A 24460-nucleotide genomic window follows, 5' to 3' on the forward strand; every position below is an offset into this window, starting at 1 on the left:
AATGAAGCCTCCTCTGACCACATTGTTTAATACTTAGCCTGCCCCCACAAGCTCCCTCGACATGCCTACCTTGCTCTACTTTTTCTGTTCCCTACGCTCCCAACACATAAAACATTTATTTCCTGTTAATATAACATAAAATAACCTTTACATTTTGATGATGATTTACTGTCTGTCTCCGTCCCCACTCCAGTTCCTAGGATATAAACTCTACAGGGGTGGACATTTTTATGTTCCTTGGAAAGTGGAATATCCAATCATCTTGCTGGATTTTCTACACAATATCCAACCACTGGTTTGCATTATATTTTAAATTCTGATGGTATGATCACTGCCCAAATAATCTACTCACAAAAAGAAATTAGTTAAGCCAGCTGTTTATTGTCCTACTGACCTGTGCTGTACAATGTAGTAGCCACTAGTCACATGTGGCTATTTAAATTTAATTAAAATTTAAAAAATTAAAAAATCAATTCCTTATTCACATCAGCCTTATTTCAGGTGCTTGGAAGCCACGTGGGGATAGTGGCTACTGTTGTGAGAGGCACAGATATAAAACGCTTCCATCATAGTGGAAAGTTCTATTGGACAGTGCTGCTATAATTGAATCCATTTCAATTTATTGGACGTTTCACTTTTATTCAATTGGTAACTATTTATTACTACTTTGGGTAAAACACTATGATAAGAATCATGAGAAATAGGGAGGATTCAGGGGCCCCTCCTCTGAGTATGTGAGTGTGAAGATAAATATAATATAAAGATACATACACAAGAGTTTTCAGGTAGTTTCAGATAATGTGCTTCAAGGAAAGGAGAGATTTGCATTTTCCGATGACCTGGCTTTTTCCCATAGGCAGAGGAGCCAACATCTCCAGTGGAAAATAAACTCAGGTCGCAATAGGAAATAAAAGAAAGCTTCTTAGAGTAGGTAGGTCTGAAACAGAAAACTGCCCATAACCTTAGTTCTGAAGCACAGAAAATGAACACCTTGATAAAAGTAAGGAAGACGATCCACATAAGGTTATATTTTGGTGGAAAAGTTAACTCCAAACAAGGAAATTCAAAGCTATGGTTCCTTATGTTCTATGGGTTCTGCTCTTGCTTCTCCTTCACCTTTGCCTTGGGACAAGCAGCCCCCACACCTGCAGACGCACACATTTCTGGTCCTGAAGTCCCCTGCCTGAGCAGAGCTGAGAAAAGCTGGTGAGGGCTAACAGAATCTGGAGGGTTGCTTCTCCAAGCCTTCCCTTCCAAGGCTGGGAATTAAAGTTCAAAGAGGGTCTTCCCCTCATGCTGCTTCTTCCTGCAGGGCAAAGCTTGAAGGCTTGACCTAAAGAGCTATGTCAGTGGATGATGAGTGATTGAATGTGATTTTTCAGATACCTGAGATTTTTCCACCCTGGGCTCCTTCACCCCTTTCCCTAGTCCACAGGGCTGACTCACACTGACCTGGGTTTTTCCCATAGGCAGAGAAGTCAACATCTCCAGTAGAAAATAAACTCAGGTCAAAAGAACAAAGCATGTGAGGAGCACAATTATTTCCAAAGAAAAAAGGTTAAATTTCCAAGAGTTAAGGTAGCTTTCTAATGCTGCTATTATGAGTCGGACATTTTCCTGGGTAGTTACTCTGCTACTGTTCAGATAGCCTCAATGGGCTCTGTATTAGTCCGTTCTCACAGTCCTATGAAGAAATACCTGAGACTGGATAATTTATAAAGCAAAGAGGTTTAATTGGTTCACGGTTCTGCAGGCTGTACAGAAAGTATAGCAGCAGCTTCTGCTTCTGGGGAGGCCTCAGGAAACTGACAATCGTGGCAGAAGGCAAAGGGGAAACAGGCACTTCTTACATGGCTGGAGCAGAAGGGAGGGGGAAGGTGCTACATACTTTTAAACAACCAGATCTCATGAGAATCCACTCACTATACAGTACCAAGGGGGATGGTACTGAACCATTCATGAGAACTCTGCCCATTGATCCAATCACCTCCTACCATGCCCCACCACCAACACTGGGGATTACTATTGAACATGAGATTTGAGTGGGGACATAGATCTAAACCATATCAGATAAAGTGGTTTCTATATCAGGCTCCATTGGCTACCAGCATCTTGGTAAGATGAATCTCCTGTGGTTTACAGCAGAGGTCAGCAAACTATGGCCCATGGTCCAAATCTGGTCCACCACCCATTTTCCATAGTTTGTGAGCTATGCATTATTTTTACACTTTTAAATAGTAGAAAGAAATTGAAAGAGGAAAAGTATTTTATGACACATGAACATTTTATGAAATTCAAATTTCAGTATCCATAAATAAAGTTATGTTGGAGCACAGCCATACTCATTTGACTGTAATGCCTATGGCAGCTTTTGTACTACAGCAGCAGAGTTGGGTAGTTGTAACAAAGACCACATGGCACCTGCAAAGCCTGAAATATTTACTACCTGGCTCTTACAGGAAAAGTTTGCCAATCCTGGTCTGCACCATCTATTTCTCACAGCACCAACTAGTAATAGTAACAACCTCTTTATGTTTCTAAAGCACTTTATGGTTGACAAATCACTTCTATGTGCATCATTTCCACCTCTGTTTTGAATGGCCCTGGACTGTGCTAGAGCCCTGGACAGTTGATGCTGCTTCACAGAGAGTCATGAACCCACAAAGCTAAGACCCCAAATAAGGCACTAGGAAGCAGAAACAGGTCAAAGGCATTTTTCACAAAGGCAATATTCCATATTGCAAGTGGAGGCATTTTAGCATAGACTAGAGAATGCAGCAGTTAAATGGAAGGAAAAAATCAGACCCACGCAGTGTAATAACATAACTAAAACAAAATTGAAAAAAGCTTGTAATTTCAGGACTTAAAACCCTTGCTTAATTAAGTTCTTCTTCCTAATTGGGTCTCCATCATTTTATATCATTTAGGGGTATGTCATAATTTCACAATTCTTACACATAGCCTAAGAATGCACCTAATCAAACAAAATTCATTCTCTTATCTAGTCACATGGGACACCCTGAAATAAGTTTGGGAGAATTATTATATGTTCTTACATGCCGAGCACAGTAAATCAAGTATAATATAGTTTTAGATACATTCAGATCATCCAGGCCATCATTTATTCAGCATCTATTATGTCTCTAAGAATTGTTAAGCACTACTAGATACTATTCTAAGATAAAACTGTTATAAAAATAAACACATGCCCTGATGCAGAGGTGTTCATTTCCTGTTTGAGGAGACACACCGGCATGCCCCAACACAGTGTGATTGATGTTGTAGTAAGCGGTGTATGAAGTGCTTTGGGAACAACGATTAAGAACTACGTAATTCTCCTAGAGACTGTGTGGACATGAGGGTTAGGAAAGGCTCCATAGAGGAGATGCCCTATGAGCTGGGCCTAGATGCTTAGGGGTTGACTAGAGAGACACAATATCAGGGAGGGAGGATGAGAGAATCCTGGACAAGGCCCTCCGTGATGAAAGGACCTGCTCCCCACTGGATCCCGGGTGCCTGGCACAGTGCTGCCCCGTCCTATGTGCTCAGTAATATCTGTTTGAATGAATGTGATGTGCTTGGAGGTGGCAATGATCCAGGTGAGGTGGAGAGCACACGTATGTGTTTGCATGTAGTGTGTGTGTGTATTTGTGTGTGTGTCAGGGTGAGGGAGTGTGGCAGGTACTGTTAATGTCTACCCAATATCCATCACCCTACTTGTTAACAGAAACTTGATTTTTTTCCAGTTATCCAGTCTTCAGGGAAGATGACTCTGTCTCAACTCAGAGTAAATCCTGACTAGCCTAAATCAATCATAAAATTCCTATTCCCCTTGCAGTAATTGGCGTAGACAGGGGCATGCAATCTATTCCAGCTGATGAGTTGCAAGGGGAAGGTCTATTGAAGGGTTGCTTGAAGGGTTTCTTTGTTCTTTAAAAGACACACACACAAGTAAGAGACAGTGCATCCTCCTCTGTCGAATGCTATTGTGTCTGGATGTGACTCCTGCAGTGATCTTGTAGTCATGAAGGGAGCTAACCTGAGAACCAAGCTGATACTTCAAAAATGACTGTATGAAAAGATGCAAAGATCTTGTCCTTGATGGGGTCATCAAGCCATTAAGTAAACCAACTTAGAGCTTCCTACGCTTCTGATTTTCCTCCAAAGTGAGACAACTAATTTCCTCCTTTATAGGACACAGTTGAGTAAGGATTTTCTATTTCTGGTTCTAAGAGCCAAAGACATTTTAACAGATGGGTCAGCTATGTATATAGGGTGAGGGTGAGGTTGGGGAGGTAGGTTGAGGCAGGCTGCAAAGGCTACATGCTGGGTTGAGGAGTCTCAACCTGGGGTGGGTTGCACAGGAGGAATTAAAACAGGCAAGTGCTTTAGAACGGCAACTTTGACTGCAAGATGTGACAATGGCTTAGAGGGAAGGAGTGAAACTAGGCGGATCATCAAGGGGGGATGGCTATGAAATCATCTAGGCAAGAGGGAAAGTAGACCTGGTCCTGGCCTCACTGAGGAAATAGAGAAGGAGTGGGATTTGAAAGACATCTCAGAGATATAATAAGCAATGCTTGCAATACAAAACTGATAATATACTGTTCTAAAAATATGGTTTATGGTACATAAGACATGTCTGGTAACTTTCTGAATGTGTTTTATTAGTTTTACAAATATAACATGATATCCAAATAATTTCCTGGTGGGACACTTGGAGCCCTTTGTCCCCCCGTCCTTTTGAGAGAGCAGAGCCCTTACTATGGAGCATGTCCTGTGCTGTATTCTATATTAAGTGTGGGCTTGAAGAGGGATGGTCCAGTAGTGAGGTGTCCAGAGTCGTGCACTGGGTAGTTTGACTGCATGGAGCTCGCTGGCAAGTCATGGCAGAAATGTTCCTTAAGAAAGATGGTAGAGAAGAGAGAAGAGAATTCATAAATGGGTAGGTGGTCATGCTGCAAGCCACAGAGTGACCCAAAAGAAACAGAGACTTGAACCCTGGAGCAACAAAGCACATGGGAGGGGACAATAAACATGGAGGAAAATGCATTCATTTATTAATCTTGTGATGTAAGACTCTAGTGTTTTCTTTAACCATGCATCTCCATTTTGGAATTTGGGGTATATTTTTTTAAGTGAAGTATATCCATAATGCATCACCTATGATGTGTAGTTTCTGTGTATTTAAAGTGGAGCAAAAATTTAAAAAATACTTGCAGATCAGTTTGAATGTAGAATTTTTCAGATTGTTCTAATATTTTCTCCAATGTTTTATAGTTGCCTAATCTAACAGTAAAATACTTTTAGCATGTCAACTTTACTGAGTCTTTCCAAAGCATTCATCTTTTTTGTGTTCATCAGTACAGCAGCTCTTTATTTTCACAGTATTATTTGATGAGTTTAATAATATTTAATAAATTAAATTATGTAATTTTGGGAATAATACGCATAAAACAAACCCAGATGATTCCAGATAAACAGAATTCGACTTGAGGAAGCAGAAGTGCACAGGCAAAGTCAAGATTAGCCCACTGGCCATTAGTGTTCAGAGTGTGGGGGCATCTACTAGCATAGTTCATAGGAATGAGGTCAGTACAGTAATCTGATAAGTGGTCAACTGGAAATTAATCAGTAAAACTCCTGGAATATCTGAATAATAAATTCAACCAATGAGTCGTTCTTGGTAGGTTTACTGCCTCTAACTCTCTGTCTATCAAAATAACTATTTAAAATGAGAGGTTTTCAGTGCTGGCTGCACATTAGAGTCACCTGGAACTTTGAAAAAAATAATGCTTGTGAGTTTTTTCCCCAGGCAAATTAAATCAGAATCTCTAGGGTAGGATCCTGGCATTGGTATTTTTTTTCAGAGTGCCCCAGTAAATGCTAATATGCAGCCAGATTTGAGAACCACTGAATAAGATCAAACAGCTCACATAGTGAAAATTAATTCAACTTAGCATAGAAATGTTTATATGAACCATTTGGGATCTAAATTTTAAAGTGCATTTTATTACAGTTAAATTGAGTTACTACTGGAATTAATAAAATTCATTCAGGTAAATTTTTCCTTAGTAACATGCTCTTCGCAAACCATTTTGTGGACTAGATGAGACTTTTAATTTAATATTTTAAGTGTCTGTGGATAAATAACTGGAACTTCTTGGAGCCCTTGAAAATAGCTTGCCGGGCGCGGTGGCTCACGCCTGTAATCCCAGCACTTTGGGAGGCCGAGGCGGGTGGATCATGAGGTCAGGAGATCGAGACCATCCTGGCTAACACGGTGAAACCCCGTCTCTACTAAAAATACTAAAAATTAGCCGGGCGTGGTGGCGGGCGCCTGTAGTCCCAGCTACTCGGGAGGCTGAGGCAGGAGAATGGCGTGAACCCAGGAGGCGGAGCTTGCAGTGAGCCGAGATCGCGCCACTGCACTCCAGCCTGGGCGACAGAGCGAGACTCCGTCTCAAAAAAAAAAAAAAAAAAAGAAAATAGCTTATACACTTTCTTCAGCAGCATTTCTAAAGCTCTCTCCTGCTGTGGCACATATGGTAGGTAATGTGTGCGTGTTTGACATTCCCACGAAACCTCAAAAGCTTCTCAGGAAGTTTTAACCAATAATACTGAAAATACCCAACTGCTAATGATAACGTCATAATGATCACTTGTTGAATATTTGGTCTTAGGTAAGTGAGGCTGTGGGTCTTTGGCAATTATATTTAGACAGCACTATTTTTTCCTTCCAAAAAAAAATCATAATTTGAGTAAGAAAATCATGTTATTGTAGGGATAATCTTTAGTCAACCACCCTCACTCTTACTTATTTTTAATGGGAATTATTTGCACTTGTGGGTACATTTTAAAAAAATTACTTTTAATCTCACAATGAATTAAGATGCAACTGAGATTAAAACCTGCTACCTTGAACTATAACAGAGCCTTGACATTTGGCAACCTTGACATCTGTAAACTTGGCAGTCATGGAATTAGTGACAGAGGATCCATTCCACACAGTGATTTTTGCTGAGGCATAAATTTGAATCCTGTGGACAGCAAGGTTAGTGTATGGGAGTGAATCCATTAGCTAGTGAGTACAGCATTGCCTACCCCCTCATGTCAAAGTAGCATTAACATTTTCTACTTGACTTCAGAGTTCCTGTAATCCTTCGGAACAGAGAAAATTAAGTTTGAGGATAATGGCCCCAGAAAAAAACACCAATTGCTGGTGATGGCAGTAAAAAGACAAGTTGTCTGAGGATAAGCATCCTTAGCCAAGTTCATACATGACTATAGAGAATCATTAAGAATATGAAGGTCCTGGGACTATAAAACTACTTGCTCCAGGACATTGGTGTGGGCAAAGATTTTATGGCTAAGACTCCAAAAGCACCAGCAACACAGCAAAAATGGACAAATGGGACTATATTAAACCAAAAAAGCTTCTGTACAGCAAAGGAAACAATCAACAGAATGAAGAGACAACCTGTGGAATGAGGGAAAATATATGCAAACTATTCATTCAACAAGGGACTAATTTCTAGAATATACAAGGAACTCAACAAAACAGAAAGAAAACCACCAAATAATCCCACTAAAAAGTGGGCAAAGGATCTGAATAGACACTTCTCAAAAGAAGACACACAAACGGCCAACAGGTATATGAAAACATTCTCAACATCACTAATCATCAGAGAAATGCAAATTATTATAAGACCACCATGAGATATCATCTTACCACAGTTACAATGTCTATTATCAAAAAGACCAAAAGTAACAGATGCTGGTGAGGATGTAGAGAGAAAGGAATTCTTATACACTGTTGGTGGGAATGTAAATTTGTACAGCCATTATGGAAAACAGTGTAGAGATTTCTCAAAAAACTAAAAATGGAACTAGCATACAATCCAGCAATCCCACCACTGGGTATTTATCCAAATGATAGGAACTCAGCATATCAAAGGGATACCTGCACCATGTTTATTGCAGCACTATTCACAATAGCCAAGACATGAAATCAACCTGCATGTCCATCAACAGATGAATGGATTTAAAAAGTGTGGTATATACCCAATGGAATACTGTTCAACCATAAAAAAAAAATCATGTCATCTGCAGTAACATGGATGGAACTGGAGGTCATTATGTTGAGTGAAATCAGTCAGGCACAGAAAGACAAATATCTCATGTCTTCATTCATATGTGGGAACTAAAAACTTTAATCTCACAGAGGTAGAGAGAGAGAGTAGAATGAAATTGGGAAAGGTATGTGTAGGGGGAGAGGATGAAGAGAGGTTGGTTAATGGGTACAAACATACAGCTAGACAGAAGAAATAAGTTCTAGTATTTGAAAACAGAAGGGTGAGTATAGTTAATAACATATTGTATATTTCAAAATAGCTAGAAGATTTGAAATGTTCCCAACACAAATAAATGACAAATGTTAAAGGTGATTGGACATCATAAATACCCCAATTTGATCATTACATATTTTATATGTGTCAGAATATCACATGTACCCCATAAATATGTACAAATACTACGAATAGATAAAAAACTAAAAAAAGAACAGTCACTCAAAATTTTTCCTTCCACCTGATTGCATTGTACAGAGGGAATTTAAAGTTCTATCACCATTCACCAGTGCCTCCAGACACATTCTAGTTGAATATGAGGGATGTACTACCTCTTAAACACTCCTTTTACAATTTTGTTTTTACGGTGAATTTGCATGACTCCGAAGAAAGGGTTGGCAGACTCAGTCTAATTGCATGAATTCCAGATTAATGAAGCCTGATTTATTGAGGTTTCATGCCCTCAAGTCTAGCTTAATCCTTGTCACTGGTGTTGGTGATGCCTTTCCTAAAGAGGCTCATTCCTCGGGGCACAGCCAGCCCCACTAGGCCATGTTACAGCTTGCTCTTCCTTCTTCACAACTCTGAGATGGGCAGATCACCTGGGGTTGGGAGTTTGAGACCAGCCTGGCTAATATGGTGAAACCTGGTCTCTACCAAAAACACAAAAAATTAGCCGGGCGTAGTAATGCACAGCTGTAATCCCAGCTACCACGTGGGATGCTGAGGTGGGAGAATTGCTTGAACTCTGGATGCGGAGGCTGCAGTGAGCTGAGATCGTGCCACCGCACTCCAGCCTGTGCGACTGAGCGAGCCTCTGTCTCAGAAAAAACAACAACAACAACAACAAACTAAAACAAACAAAAAACAACAACCATGTAATGAGATTGTTCTTTGTTCTTACATTAATATATGTGGAAGTTCATGCAGAATTGTGTTTTCTCTCAACCAACTTTTATTTGCCCTGCCTCATCCTTTTCTGTCTTAGGAGCTCTATTGGAAACTGAACCATGGTAGGATATCTAGGTCAGCTTTTCTGCCCAACTAAAACCATATTACATCCCAGTCTGGCAGCAAGCACATAGTCCCTATGGGCTTTTTAAGGCTCTGCAAAAATGTCTGGGACCTGAAAAAATATGATGGGCTAGTGACATTGTTTGCTTTTTCAGGAACACAAAAGGAGAATCAGAGAAATTGGGGCTGTATGTGGGGATATATGGTCAGGGAAGGTTTTTTTTTAAATTTTTTTTTTTAATAGGGGATACTTAGGCATGTGTGTACACTGGTGAGATTGGTGCAGCAGGGAGACAGAAAAGGATGAGGCAGGGTAAATAAAAGTTGGTTGTAGGAGTGAAGTCCCTGAGGAGGCATGAGAGGAGGGGAGGCACATCATGTGGGGCCATGGTGCGAGGTCTCACAGAGTTCATTTTATGTAGGCTTAAAACTTTTCTTTAAATCTTGGGTTCAAATCCTCTCTGCCAGTTTGTAGAAATGTGGGAGTTTGTGCAAGTGAACCTCTTCAAGTGGCTGTTTCCTCATGTGTAAAATGGAGATAAATAAGGTCCCAAATTCATTGATTGTTGCAAATATTCAAGTTAATAACACATGCTATTAGCTTAAGCACAGTACTTACAATAAAGTAAGCATGCAGCAATAATTAGCTGTAACAATAATAATTATTGACAGTATTAGGCACAGGGCTGGGGAAGCAAGATGATAAAAAATGTATAAACCATCAATAATCTTGTAATCACCTGTAATCCTAGCATTTTGGGAGGCTGATGTGGGAGGATCACTTGAGACCAGGAATTCGAGACCAGTCTGGCAACATAGCAAGACCCCATCTCTACAAAATAAAAAATTAGCTGGGCATGGTGGCATGTGCCTATAGTCCCAGCTACTCGAGAAGCTGCAACAGGAGGATTGCTTGAGCCCATGAGTTTGAGGCTGCAGTAAGCTATGATTATACCACTGCACTCCAGGCTGGATGACAGAGTGAGACCTTGGCTCTAAAATGAAATAAAAAATTTCAAAATGATGTATAAACCATGGAACCATGGTCTGTGACTGAGGATATGAAAATCTAGTGTTTGAGAGAAATGTGTAAAAAATGGTAATAAAACACAGAATTAAATCATCACTTCCACAGCCTTCACATTCCACTCTTAGCAGGGATTTGAAGGTCTGGGAGAAGCCTGGGGTGCTATCTCCGAGGACACAGGACAGGGCCTCTAGATGTCCATTTGACCTGGGATGGTCCAGTCCACTGCGAGAGCTTTGCTGATCATGCTGCTTCTCTGATTGATGGTCCTAACTTTCCCTCCCAACTTCCCTTCCTTCCTTCTACTCCCTTTTCTTACTCCCCCATGGAGGAGGAAGGCTCCTAATGAGGTAGACTTTCCAGGTCTGACTTGCTCTATCCTAGGTGACCGTGTAATAAGAAACAATCCCTCAAACTATGAGGGAACTAGACTCATTTGATAACCAGCTTCCTGGGAAACAAATGGGATTATATTTTCCATATTCTACAGACTAGAAAATAAACAGAATGATTTAAAATGTCAACAAGCAGGCTCCTAAACAGCATCAGCTAAGTTTAATTTATCTTATAGCCCTATCACCAAATACCATGTCTAACAGTAAGCAGGTACTCAATACCTGTTTGTGGAATGATCATAATGAGTTAGTCAATCAATTAAAGCCATATTTAAAATCTTTTGTGCAACTGCACATGGAACTCAGGTTTGCCAACTCATAGATTTGTACTTCTCCCCGCCTCTAAGTTGCAACAGTGCTAATAATCTCCACCCCTTCTCTATCGTCCATGTGGGATGGTGCAGTTCAGATGTTTCCATGACTTGCTTCTTCTGCAGATCAGTCCCAAAGGTAGCAGATTTCACTGGGAAGGATCCCTGACTACCTGGTGGTTCTGTCGTTTGTTGGAGGTCATTTTCCAGATGTGTTGACTCCAACTCTGAGTCTTCAGGTTTCTGTTTACAGAGGTAGTCTAGATCCACACTTTCACAGATCAGCTCTGGGCCTGCTGTACAGGAGAAGGGCCGGGCCAGCTCACATGCCAGGTAATTTCTAGGACACAATAGCTCCCCTGTGCCCCTCTCTGGAGCATGAAGCCACAGGTAATCCTGAAAGCTTCCTGAAGTCCCTGGAGGCTGTTTTCCTTTCTCCAGAGGAGTCAGGGAATGGGGACAAGGATACATTTGTAAAGTCCTGCCCAAGAAATAGCCACTTCAGTAAAGGCCGGTGTTCTTCTGGGGCCCATATCCCAGGCCTGTTATTGATTTATGTTTTAGCACATGCTGCATACACTCAAATGGAAATGGACCCAATCATTTCACTCTACCTTTAGGAAGAAGGAGTGTAAGAAAATGTAGCACATACAGAAGTCCCAGACAGGGAGGACTGCAGCAAAGCCAATTTTGCTGCCTCCTATATATCTCAGCAACTGATTTCACACAAACATACTTGCCAAAGAAGGAGAAATGAAGTTTAGAATGATAGATCTGAAACTTTGATTTCAATGAAAGGAAGTTGTGTTACATCTCAGGTAATCAGCACATCTGCCTAACCTCAATCCTTCATTTCAGTGAGTTTTCTGATTAAAGTGAGAGTGATCAGAGTATTTTAGGTAAGAAATAGCAGACAAAATTTTTGTCTCCCACAAGTGCAGTGAACAATATAAGGAAGGAGTGGAATGAAGACATAGAAGGAAATAGAAGAAATGAATGAGATTGGGATGATGAAAGAGAAAGAAGAGCCACACATATCTGCTATAAAGACTTCACTTCAGGAACTCAAGGATTTGCCATGAGATGCAAACAGTTAACTGTCATGGGAGAGGTTTTTTTTATTTTAAAGTTTAAAATACAGAAAGTCAAACTTTTTTTCCATTTACATAGAAAAGAATGCAATATTTAGGAATACATTTAACAAAATAAGTGCAAACTTATATTCTGGAAACCACAACAAAAAATTGTTTAAAGAAATCACAGAAGGCCTAAGTGGTAAGAAAGACATCTCATGTTCATAAATCAAAAAACTCATATAATATGTGTTCTTTTTTTGTTGTTTTGCATCCAGCTTCTTTCACTTAGCATAATTTTAGGAAGAGTCATCTACTTTGTAGCACGTATCAGTAGTACATTTTTTTTGTTGTTGAATGATATTCCATTATATGGATATACTACTTTTTTAATGTCACTAATTGATAGACATTTGTATTATTTCTACTGTTTGGTCATTATAGATATTGCTGCTTTGAATATTCACATACAAATCTTTATGAGAACATATTTATAGAGAATTATTTTTACTTACGTATTTACCTTTTCAAGTATTATTTATTTCTTCATGTGTATTTAAGTTACCATATGATGTCATTTCCTTTTAGTCTAAAAACATAGTATTTCTTCTGAGGAAACTCAGCTAGCAATTAATTCTCTCTGTCTTTGTTTATCTGAAAATGTCTTTTATTTTGTCTTCATTTTTGAAGGACAGCTTTGTTGGATATAGAATTCTCAAATGACAGTTGTTTCCTTTCATAATATTGAGTATTTCTTCCCATTTTCTTCTGATCTTCTGGGCTCTTTTTTGTTTTTTTTCAAGACAGAATCTCACTCTGTCGCCCAGGCTGGAGTGCAGTGGCGCAATCTCGGCTCACTGCAACCTCCGCCTCCTGGGTTCAAGCGATTCTTCTGCCTCTGCCTCCCGAGTAGCTGAGACTACAGGCACCTGCCACTAGGCCTGGCTAATTTTTGTATTTTTAGTAGAGACGGGGTTTCACCATATTGGCCAGGCTGGTCTCTATCTCCTGACCTTGTGATCCACCCAGCTCGGCCTCCCAAAGTGCTGGGATTATAGGCGTGAGCCACTGCACTGGGCCTGGACTCTTATTTTTTTAATGAGAAGTTAGCTATTAATTATTTTTTCTTCTGAATATAAGAAGTCTTTTTTTCTCTTGTTGCTTTTAAGATTTTTTCCTTTGTTGTCAGTTTTTAAGAATTTGACTATGATGTGCTTAGCATGTGGGTCTCTTAGATGTGGATTTCTTTGTTTATCTTTTTTTAAATTCTTTGGGCCTCATAGATATCTAATGTTTTTCATCAAATTTTGGACATTTCTGGTCATTATTTCATCAGATATTTTTCTGCTTTTTTTTCTCTGCTGCTGCTATCTCCACTCAGTTTTTAAAAATATTATTATTATTGTTCTTATTTTAAAGCATGGTTTCTTTGGGGTTTCCCTGGAACAGCATAGTTTAGCAGTCAGCTGATGATGGGTTAGAGATTGTGCTCAAATACTTGCAGGCAGTAAGGCTTATATCCTTTGGTAATGAATCTTTGAGTGGGTTGGGATATGTACTCAAAGGTTAGACAGTTTACAAGTCTGCCCCAGACTTCTACTGTCTTGAAAGTTCTTACGTGTCTTCTCTGTGCATGTGGACAACTTGATATTCAGTCAGGGATATGTGAATAGCTAGGGCCATCTCTGGTCTGAGTGGATGCATAGCCTTGGGTATGTGTGCAGTTTTCCAGACTACCAGGAATATATGAGAACCTACAATGGCGACCTCATTCCCTGAGTCATCCTGATAAATTTCTGGGTAGTCTGTCTTTCTGTTGCTTGCCTGAACCAGGATCACAACCTCGGGCTAGCTGCAATGTTGGCCTTCATGTTTGTTTTCCACCAAGGTCACAGTTTACAGCAACACTTGTTGGCCATAAACATGCTTTGCCATGCTTTGTTCCAAATCAAGTCTGCAGCATCAATTGTGAAGCTACTAGCTTTTATTGCTTGCCCCACCCTGGTAGAACTCTCATACCAACTAAGCTGGGGGAGAAGGGCAGGGAGAGCTGGGAGCAGCTCCAGGCAAAAATGCTTCAGATGCTCATTGTTCTTAGCTAAGCTTTAGTGATTTTACTCTAACTAATGCTTCTTAATTTTTTTATGTATTTGATCAATTTCCTTGATCATTTTATTCTGAAATGGTTTTTTTACAATTTTATCTAGCTTTATCATTATTTTGGTGGAGGGTGGTTGGGAAGAGGATTTCTAAAGCTCCTTGTTCCACCATTCTAAAAGGGGAGGAAGAAGTTGCCTGCTCCTTTTTAAAGATTAGGTGAGATGAGATGCAAACATCAAGATTAAAAACATATGCATAGAATTTATAAATCTAATATGTGTAACAGGAGCCTACATTTATGCAGCAGTTTCTTCTGTTAAGCCTGTGCTAAGAGTGTAAGAGTGTTACAGGCATTGTCTCCTCTAATAGTCATAGAAATGCAAAACTGGCTCGACTGTTGAAAAGCCCTTACTAATTTTCTTCTATAGGGAAATAAATAAAAAGAAAAGCATATACAGAGAAGAAAATCAGAACTTTTCATCAGGAGCCTGCATTCTAAAGACAAAATACTATTTAAATTATGTATTTTTTATTGCACTTTCAAATGAAATTTAGATATACATTGGGATCTTTCTCTTTTAATAAATTAACATACAGAGTTATATAAACCTACCCGACAAAAAGGACAAAAATAATCATGTTATTACTATTTGATACCATAAAACAGAAAAAAAAATCTAGAATAAGAGCTTGAATGCGTGGGGCTATATTACACCACAGCTCTTACTACACAAATTTGGATGTGTCACTTGCCAAATCAAGTAATCAAACCTATTATACTAGGACTACGGTTTTACTTGGGCATTACTCCTACATTATACTAGCATTACCAAGGAATTTCATAATATTTATATAAAGCACTTTATATGGAAAAAGTAGACAACATGCAAGAATAGGTGGGTAATCTAATCAGAGAGCTGGAAACCCTAAAAAGAATCAAAAGGAAGTGCCAGAAATCAAAAACGCTGTAACAAAAATATAGAATTCTTTGATAGTTCATCAGCAGAGTGAACACAACCAAGTAAAGAATCACTGACCTTGAAGACATGTCAACAGAAACTTCACCAAATTGAAATGCAAACAGAAAAAAGAATGGAAAAAAAAAGAAAACCCAAACAGAACATATAACAACTGTGAGGCAATTATAGAAGGTGTAACATATGCATAATGGGAAATGGGAAAAACAAAAGGAAAAGAAACAAAAGGGCAGAAGATATATTTGAAGTACTAATGACTGAACTGTTTTCAAAATAATGACAGATACTGAATCACAGATCTAGGAAGCCCAGAGAAAACCAGGAGGGATAAATACCGAAAACAAAATCTGCATATCATATTCGAACTGCAGAAAACCAAAGACAAACAGAAAACTTTGAAAGAAGTCAGAGGAACTAAATACTTTACCTGTAGAGAGACAACAATAAGAATTACATCAGATTTCTTATCAAGGAAGAAGAGTGTAGAGTAAAATATTTAAAGTGTTGAAAGAAAAAAAGAAAAACTACCAATTTAGAATTCTGTATCCAGTGAAATCATCCCTCAAAAGGAAGGAAAAAATAAGACTTTGTCAGACAAACAAAAACTGGGATAATTTTCTTGCAAGGCAGGTCAGTAAAATATTTTAACATCTATTGCAAGGTCAGTAGACCTCCTTTGTAAGAAATATTAAAAGAAATTTCTAAAAGAGAAGGAAAATCATATAGATCAGACACTTGGATAAAGAAAGGAGAACATCAGATAAGGAATAAGTGAAGGTAAAATAATTCTTATTCTTAATTATCTAATAGATAACTATTCAAAGTAATAATAGCATCAATGTATTGGGTGATTATGGCATATGGATAAGGAAAATGAATGACAGCAATGTTATAAAGGATAAGAAGGAGGAATCCGGAATATATTACTAAAAGATGTCTGTGCTACCCATGAAATGATACAGTGTTACTTGAAAGTTAACTTAGACTACTTGCAAATGTATTTTGCAAACCATAGGACAACCACAAAAATGTTTCTTGAAAGAATTGTAATATAGTAAAGGATGAGAGAAAATGGAATCATATAAAATACTCAAAGCCAGAGAAGGCAGAAGAAGAGGGGAAGATGAAAAAAGGAAACAAAGAACAAGTGCAATGAATATATAAGTTACAAACAAGGTGGATATTTATCCAACAATATCAACAATCACTTTAAATGTGAATGACGTAGTAGACACACCAATTAAAAAACAGAGACTGTCAGAGTGGATTGGATCTGACTATATGTGGCCTATAAGAAACCTACACTAAATATAAAGACACAGATTGAAAGTAAAGAGATGGAGAAAGATGTATCATGCTAACACTAATTTTAAAAAGCTGGAGTAGCTATATTAATTTCAGACAAAGCAGATTTGAGACTAAGAAAAATTGTCAGAGATACAGAGATGGTCACTACATAATTTTAAAGGGGACAATTCTCCAAGAAGACATAACAATCCTTAATGTGTACACACATAACAACAGACTGTCAAAATATGTAAGGCAAAAACAGTTAAGATTGCAGGGAGAAATAGACAAATCCACTCTTATAGCTGGATAGTTCAACATCTTTTCAACAACAGACAGATAAAACAATCAGAAAATCAGTGAGGGTATAGCTAACTTTAAACAGCACTGGCAATCATCTTGATATAAATGATATAGAATTCTCCATCCAATAGAGCAGAATATACATTATTCTCTAGGTCACATGGAACATTCGCTGAGAGAGACCACACTCTAGGCCATAAAATATACCTTGACAAATTAAGAAATTATAAATCATACAAACATATTCACAGACCATAATGGAATAAAGCTAAAAATGAATAACAGAAAGATAATTGGAAAATCCCAAATATTTAGGAATAAATTAAAAACGTATAAATAACAAAGTAATTGAAGAAGACATCTCAAGAGAAATTTTAAAATATTTTGGATTAAATGAAAATGAAAAGAAAACTAATCAAAACTTGTGGGATGCAGTGAAAGCTGTGCTTAGAGGGAAATTTATAGCACTGAATGCATATATTGCAAAAGAATAAAGATCTAAAATCAGCAATCTAAGCTTCCACCTTATGACACTAGAGAAAGAAAAGCAATATAAGCTGGAAGAAAGCAGAAAAAAAAAATTAGAGTAGAAACCAAAACTGCTGTTATAAAAATAGAGAAAATGAATTAAACCAAAACCTGGTGTGTGTGGGTGTGGGGGTGTGTGTGTGTGTGTGTGTGTGTGTGTGTGTGTGTGTGTGTGGTGTGTGTGTGTGTGTGTCGGGGGAGGTTTTGGAAAAGATCAATAAGATTGATAAATCTCTGGCCAGGTTCACCAAGAGAAAAAACAGGGAAGATACAAATGACTAATATCAGAGATTGGGGACGGTTTATCAGTACTGATCGCAAGGCATTTAAAGGACAATAAAGAAAGAGTATAAATAGCTTTCTGCCTACACATTTGATAACTTAGATGAACTGGACTAATTCTTTGAAAAACACAAACTGTCAAAACACACACAAAGAGAAATAAATAATTTAAGTAGGCCTATATTTACTAGAGAAATGCAATAAATAATAAATAACCTTCCAAAGCAGATAGCAGCAGACTCAGATGGTTTCTCTGGTTATTGTACCAGACAGTCAAAGAAAAAATTATACCAATTTTCTGCAATCTCTTGTAGAATACAGAAGGAACACTTCCTAACTCATTCTGTGAGGCCAGCATTTTCAAGTACCAAAATCAGACAAAGAGAGCACAAGAAAGAAAAACAACAAACCAATATCTTTTATGAAAATGATAAGATAATCCTTAAGAAGATATAAGCAAACTGAATCTAACACTGTATAAAAAAAACTACAACCATACTCTGTGCCCAAGTGGGGTTTATTCAAGGTTTGCAAGGCTTAATCTACATTTGAAAAGTAATTAATATGATCTATCACATTAATACACTAAAAAGGAAAATTCATATAATCATATCAATCAATGCAGAAAAACCATCTGACAAAATCCAACACCCATTCATGATAAAAACTCTCAGCAAAAACTCTCAGTAAAAAGGAGGAATTTTCTTATCTTCATAAAGAAGATCTACAAAAGGCCTACAGTTAACATTATAGTTAATGGTAAGAAACTGGGTACTTTCTCCTCAAGATTGGGAACAAAGTATATATGTCTCCTCTCACCAGTCTTATTCAACATCATATTGGAAGTCCTACTTAGTACAAAACGTCCAAAAAAAAAAAAACCAATAAAAAAAAATGAGGAAAGAAGAAATAAAACTGTCTTTGTAGATGACATGTCTGACTCAAATGCATCATGGATATAAATATAAAATTTGAAACTATCAAACTTCTAAAAGAAAACAGGAAAAAATCAAGGAGGAACAGATGCTAAGAAGTAGTAGGAGAGGAGGGCAGGTAGTAGATACAGTGTGCATTTGTCAGACACTGTGCTGGGTGCCTTAGAGTTTATTGTCTCATTTAATTCTTATAGCAAGGCCTGATCCTTGACATCCTGGGTCAGATGGTGAAACTAGAGAAGTTAGTCTATGTAGAAAACCCCCCAAAATGAACCCAAATCTCCTTCAACTAATAAACAATTATAGCAGGATACAAGGTTAATATACAAAAGTCAATTGCTTTCCTATATACTTGTAATAAACAATTGGAATTTGAAATTAAAAAGACAATAGCATTTCCAATAGCACAAAAATGAAATACCTAGGTAAAAATCTAACAAAATATGTACACAATCTATATGTGCAAAAGTACAAAACTCTGATGAAAGAAATAAAAAATCTAAATAAATGAAAAGATATCCCATGTTCATGGATTAAAAGACTCAGTAGTGTTTAAGATGTTAATTTTTCCTAACCTGATCTGTAGATTTAATAAAATTCCACTCCAAATCTAGGTAAACTATTTTTAGATAATGCCCCTCTGATTCTAAAGTTTATATGGAAAGGCAAAATACCCAGAATAGCCAATACAATACTGAAGAATGATGTTAAGAACTAAAATTACCTGACTTCAGGACTGTCTTAGTGTGTTTGGCTATTACAACAAAATACCTTAGAGTAGTAATTTATAAACAACATAAATTTATGTTTACAGTTCTGGAGGCTGGGAAGTCCAAGATCAATGTACCAGCAGATTTGGTGTCTGGTGAGGACTTGCTCTGCTTCATAGATGGCACCTTCTTGCTGTGTCCTTACATGATGGAAGGGACAAGGGAGCTTGCTTTTATAAGGGCACTAATCCTATTCATGACAGTAGAACCCTCATGACTTAATCACTCTTCAAAGGCCCCACTTCTTAATACCATCATATCAGGCATTAAGTTCCAGCATGTGAATTTTAGGGGGATGCCAACATGCAGACCATAGCAAAAACTAACTATATAGCTATAAAGTTATAAAGACAGCATGGTATTGATAAAAGAATAGACACAGAATCAATGGAAGAGGTAAGAAAGTTTAGAAATAGACACACAAATATAGTCAACTGATCTTTGACAAATAGTAAAAGGCAATTCAATAAAGACTGGTCTTTTAACAAGTAGTACTGGAAAAATTGGATGTCCATATGCAAAATAATAATAATAATAATAATGAATCTAGACACAGGCCTTATACTGTTCAAAAACATTGACTCAAAATGCATCATGGACCTAAATGTAAAGTTCAAAACTATACAACTTCTAGAAGAAAATAGGAGAAAACCAAAGAGGAGGAGATGCTAAAAAGTAGTAGGAAGGGGCAGGTAGGGAACACAGTGTGCATTTGTCAGACACTGTCCTGGGTAACTTTGTGCTTATTGTTTCATTTAATCCTTATGGCACGGTCCGATTCTTGACATCCTGGGTCAGATGGCGACACTGGAAAAGTTAGGTTCATGGGAGGGCAGGGCCAGCCTGGCACCCTTCCCAGCTGTCCCTTCTGACCCCATGTGCACCTTCAGGGAACCCATTCTGCAGCCTCAGACACTGGGTGATTTTCTGGCAAGGGAGTGAGAGACAACTTCCTTCTTCTGTTCTCAAACCTAATTTATCTCCAGGTGGAGTCAGGGCTTTCTACTTAATGACAGGAGTGAAAAGGCAGAAAAATGACAAAATCAGGGCGAGGGTGAATGTTCCCATCAAAGCAGAAATGATATATCAGAACCTTTGTATTTTCCCAGAGAAGCGGGGGCTGTAGATAGCAGCGACTGTGCTCCTTAAATAAAAGAAGGGTCAGCGACTTCTGAGAAATGGGAAAATGGAGTGCCTGGGGGTGCCCAGGAAAAACTGAAAAGACTATATGTTGGCTTCCATCCGAGGCTGATCTAGGGGCTTCGGGACCAGCCAAGTGTGAGTTAGAATCCCATTTCTGTGACTCACCGGTTGAGTGAAATTAGGCAAGTTCCTTATCCTCTCTGAGCCATAGTTTTCTCATTTGTAAAATAAGGACAATCCCAAGTGACTAAATTATTTTACCATAATCATATGGATTAGTTTTAATCCATATGAATATAGTTAAAATTATATGAATGTATAATCTTAATCCATGAACATTTTATCTCTCTCTCTCTCTCTCTCTCTCTGTGTGTGTGTGTGTGTGTGTGTGTGTGTATGTGTGTGTGTGTATATAGCATCTGGCTTTTAAACTGTTGCTCAAAAATATTATTTTCATTGTCACTTGCAAAGCTCAAATCAAAACTGAGCAGAAGGGAACACCCTTCCCTGTTTGGCTGCCAGGCGGTACACCTCTATGGGAACCACCAGTCTGGCCCTCCGAGTGCTGAAAGGGGCGAAACCTATCAGGGCAGGGATGGGACGGGAGATGCCAAGAAATGACCCGGTGATCCTCCCCAGGATCAGGTCTGGCCAGCCCAAAGTGTCTCTGCCCTTACTAATGCCGGAATACTTGTCAGTCCCAACCCTGTGGGCTGTGAGAAGCACCCAGTGTAATCAACCCACCTTCTATTCCGATTCCAAAAGTCTTTTACTGGGTGCCTGCCATGTGGCAGGTTTTATTCTAGATGCTGTGAATAGAGGTTGATGATGAGTGGTTGGTTTGGCGCTAGCGTAGCTCAGCAACTATAAAAGAGTGCAAACCATGCCTTAAAAAGCTGAGGCTTTAGCTCCAGGCGCAGCTGGCTCCGCGGCGGGGGTTGCAGGCAGCGGTAACCGGGCCTGAACCGTGCAGGAGACAGTTCAGAGTTTCCCAGAAAACAGCTTGCTCAATACGGGGTATCAGTTTTCCTCCTGGCACTTTCCGCCTTGTACCGAGATAACTGAATCAGTAACGCAGAACTCAGCTCATTCTATTGTTGGGGAATCCCAAAAACACCCCAAGGGAGAGAAAGACAAAGTGCTGCACAAAGAGACTCGAAGTCGGCGTCCGCCCTCGCTTGACCGCGTCCCCCTTGCGCCCGGGGGACGCTGCGCTCCCTCCAGGAGAGGACGCTGCGTCTAAGTCTAAGAGCCTCCAGTGGAAAGTCCCGGAAGCCCTCCCCTGGGCTTGAGATTTTTGCTGGCTGAAATGGAGCCTGGAAGTGCTTTTCTGTGGTTTAGATGGGGAAGGAATGGGGGAAAGAAACGGTTCGGGAAAGGGGAGAATGGAGGTGAGAAGAGGGAAGGAAGATGGCAGGAGCCCCGGAGGTCAGGCTTGCAAGCAAAGTAAGCAAACATCAGGCTCCAGAGGGGTTTGCAGGCTACAGAACACCGAGTTTCGAGAGAATCACATGTTTGTCTTCTCTTAAAATTCTCATACTGAACGATCTGGATGTGACTCAGCTCACGCAGTCGCTAGCTGTGGCACCGTGTGAGCTACTTAACCTCAGAAAGAGTTTCATCATCTGTAAAATGGGCATCATGGCCTTGTGGAATGGATTAAAAGAGCCAAAGTGCATAAAGCTCACGCAGTATCTTTTATAAGCAGTTTGTGGGTCTCCTTCCTTGAATTTCTTTCAAGCTCCCAATAGCCAACGGGAAGCTGAACACACTTTCACACTAAAAATGGGAATTCAGGGAAGTATCATCAGGTTCTGAACTATGTTTTAAGACTCAAGTCAAACACCAAAACTGAGTCACCACCTAATGTGTGTGCAGCACGTGTTAGGGGCAGTTTGCTATGTGATGACTTGAACGACAGTTTCTCTCTCCTGGGACTTTCATAAAATTCCTTTGGTGTTGCCACACAGTTCTGGGATTCTCCACAATGAGCCCATTGCTGAGCCTGTCTCTGCAGATGTTTATTAAACAAGCAGAATTTAGGGGAACAGTCAGCAAGTCTTCACTAAGTTCTTTTATGTGGGCAGCTTTTGTGGTGTGGCCAGGGTATGAGGATAAAGAGCAACTTGGAAAAGTCTGGGGAGAATTTAAGTAGCCTGAAGAGTCTCTGTCCCTCAGGGAGGAAAGCTGAGAAATCGTTTCCATATTTATGTGTCAATTGCTTTATGTCCATTTATTTGATCTTCCTTACAAAATCTTGCATAGAAAATTTCATCCTCATTTTACAGATGAGGAAACTGAAGCTTAGAGAGCTTAGGTCACTTACCCAAGTTCATCCAGGTAGCAAAGTGTCAGGTCTGGATTTAAATCAGGTTGAGCCCAGTACCTTTTTCTTTTTTATATCATGCTGCCTTTCCCTAGAAGCCAAAATTTCTAGGAAATAAATGAACTGCAATGACAAAGCAGCACATTTTCCCATGTTCTTTGCTCTTGATCCCTACCTACTCTTTTCCCGGAAATAGACAATAAAGCCACCAGGATACCTGAGACAGCCTTGGTCATCTTTGTACCGTAGCCAGCACAGTGGATTTTTGCCTAGTTACTTTCCCATGAGATTTTAACAGAAAGAACACTGTATTTGCCAGCTCAGTACAGCATATCTCTGGCTCTGTTTTCTCCCCAGCAGGAACCCGAGGGTCTGTCTCTGTATGTGTTATCATCAGACTGGTAAAGAGTTACATGTGTCAGCACAGAAGAAAAGAGCTTTGATGTGAGTTCAGCATGTAAGAAAGCCTTCACTGCTGTCATGCTCTGGCTTGAGCTCTGTCTTTCATCAGGTTCCCCACGACCCACCACTGCCTGCCAAGATGAATGTAAATGAAGCAGAAGTCTCACAGGGTAAATTCAGCTTCCCACGACCTGCAGTTGGACAGGGTGGTAAGGAGATGATGATAATTCCATGGCTCCCAGCTTAATTTCTCTTGGGGAGGGGTATGTGGACTCTTGCTATCCTGCAGTCCATATCACGCAGGACTCCTGAACATAAAAGGCAACAACAGTGAAGTGAGTGCCTTTTACAAACAAGGCTCAACTCAAAGCTAACAATTCTTCTTTATTAGGATACCACTGATCAGAGCTGCAAAGTGTACTCACATCTGTCATTTCGTGTCATTCTTACATAAATCCTGTAGCTGGGCACAGCAGGAAGAAGCATTCTCATCATGGCCACTTAGCTTGCTCGAGATTACACAGAACCATGCCTCTGGTTTCCTGGTACAGTGCTCCTGCAGGTGACGGATGCTCCTGGGTGACATATCATGGATCTCTCTGAGAGGAGATCTTCATGATTCTATATCATAGGCATCTCTTTATCTTCAAGTTGGGCAACATCAGCAGGGTTCCCATGAGTATGTGCCCAGCGAGGCTGTTTAGTTCCTCTCATCTTTTTTTTTTTCTACTTGCCCTCGTTTTTCCTGAGATTCTATTTCCTTCCTAGCTGGCATAACTTTCCCTGCTGTGGTATTCAGACCTAAATAGTGTGTGCACCTATTACCTCTGCAGAGTAATTAGCGTTTGGTACCATGGTAGAGTTTCTGTGTCCAGATACGGTTGTGAATGCTTGGAATGTAACATTGGGAAAGACAGAACTATTGCTTGTAAGTGGATTTGTGGACATCATGGTGCTATGAGAAAACTGAGTTGAAGATGCTCCTGCATCTTGCTGGTGAAACTAGATATAAACCAGTTGCTTAATAATTCATAGCCTATCCTGTTTCCCACCCTCTTTATCTTCCAGGGACTTATTTATTGAATAACTCATTTTACATGCCTCTTTTATCGTATACATTTTTATGTGTATTAGGATGTATTTATGGACTTTATATTCTATTTCACTGATTTGTCTATTCATTCATATTTCTTTGAGTATGATAGCTTTATGTATTTTTTCTTATCTGGTAGGTATTGT

General features: G+C 39.2%; 1 protein-coding gene across 3 annotated transcripts in view; it reads right to left on the reverse strand.

Moving 5' to 3' along the window:
* Window positions 1–24460, reverse strand: part of RMDN2 (regulator of microtubule dynamics 2) — a 168093-nt gene that overhangs the window by 35301 nt on the left and 108332 nt on the right. Inside the window, exon 11 of one of the 3 annotated variants that reach the window (XM_055377727.2) lies at window positions 4649–4901. The exons of 1 other annotated variant lie outside the window; for it this stretch is intronic. In XM_055377727.2, the coding sequence (XP_055233702.1) occupies window positions 4764–4901 (138 nt within the window). In that variant the 3' untranslated portion in view covers window positions 4649–4763. Of the gene's footprint in view, window positions 1–4648; window positions 4902–24460 lie in introns of those variants that run through there. One more of the 3 variants, XM_055377726.2, reaches the window with a different exon arrangement.

The sequence above is a fragment of the Gorilla gorilla genome, chromosome 12 (genome assembly GCF_029281585.2).
Source record: "Gorilla gorilla gorilla isolate KB3781 chromosome 12, NHGRI_mGorGor1-v2.1_pri, whole genome shotgun sequence".
NCBI lineage: Eukaryota > Metazoa > Chordata > Mammalia > Primates > Hominidae > Gorilla > Gorilla gorilla.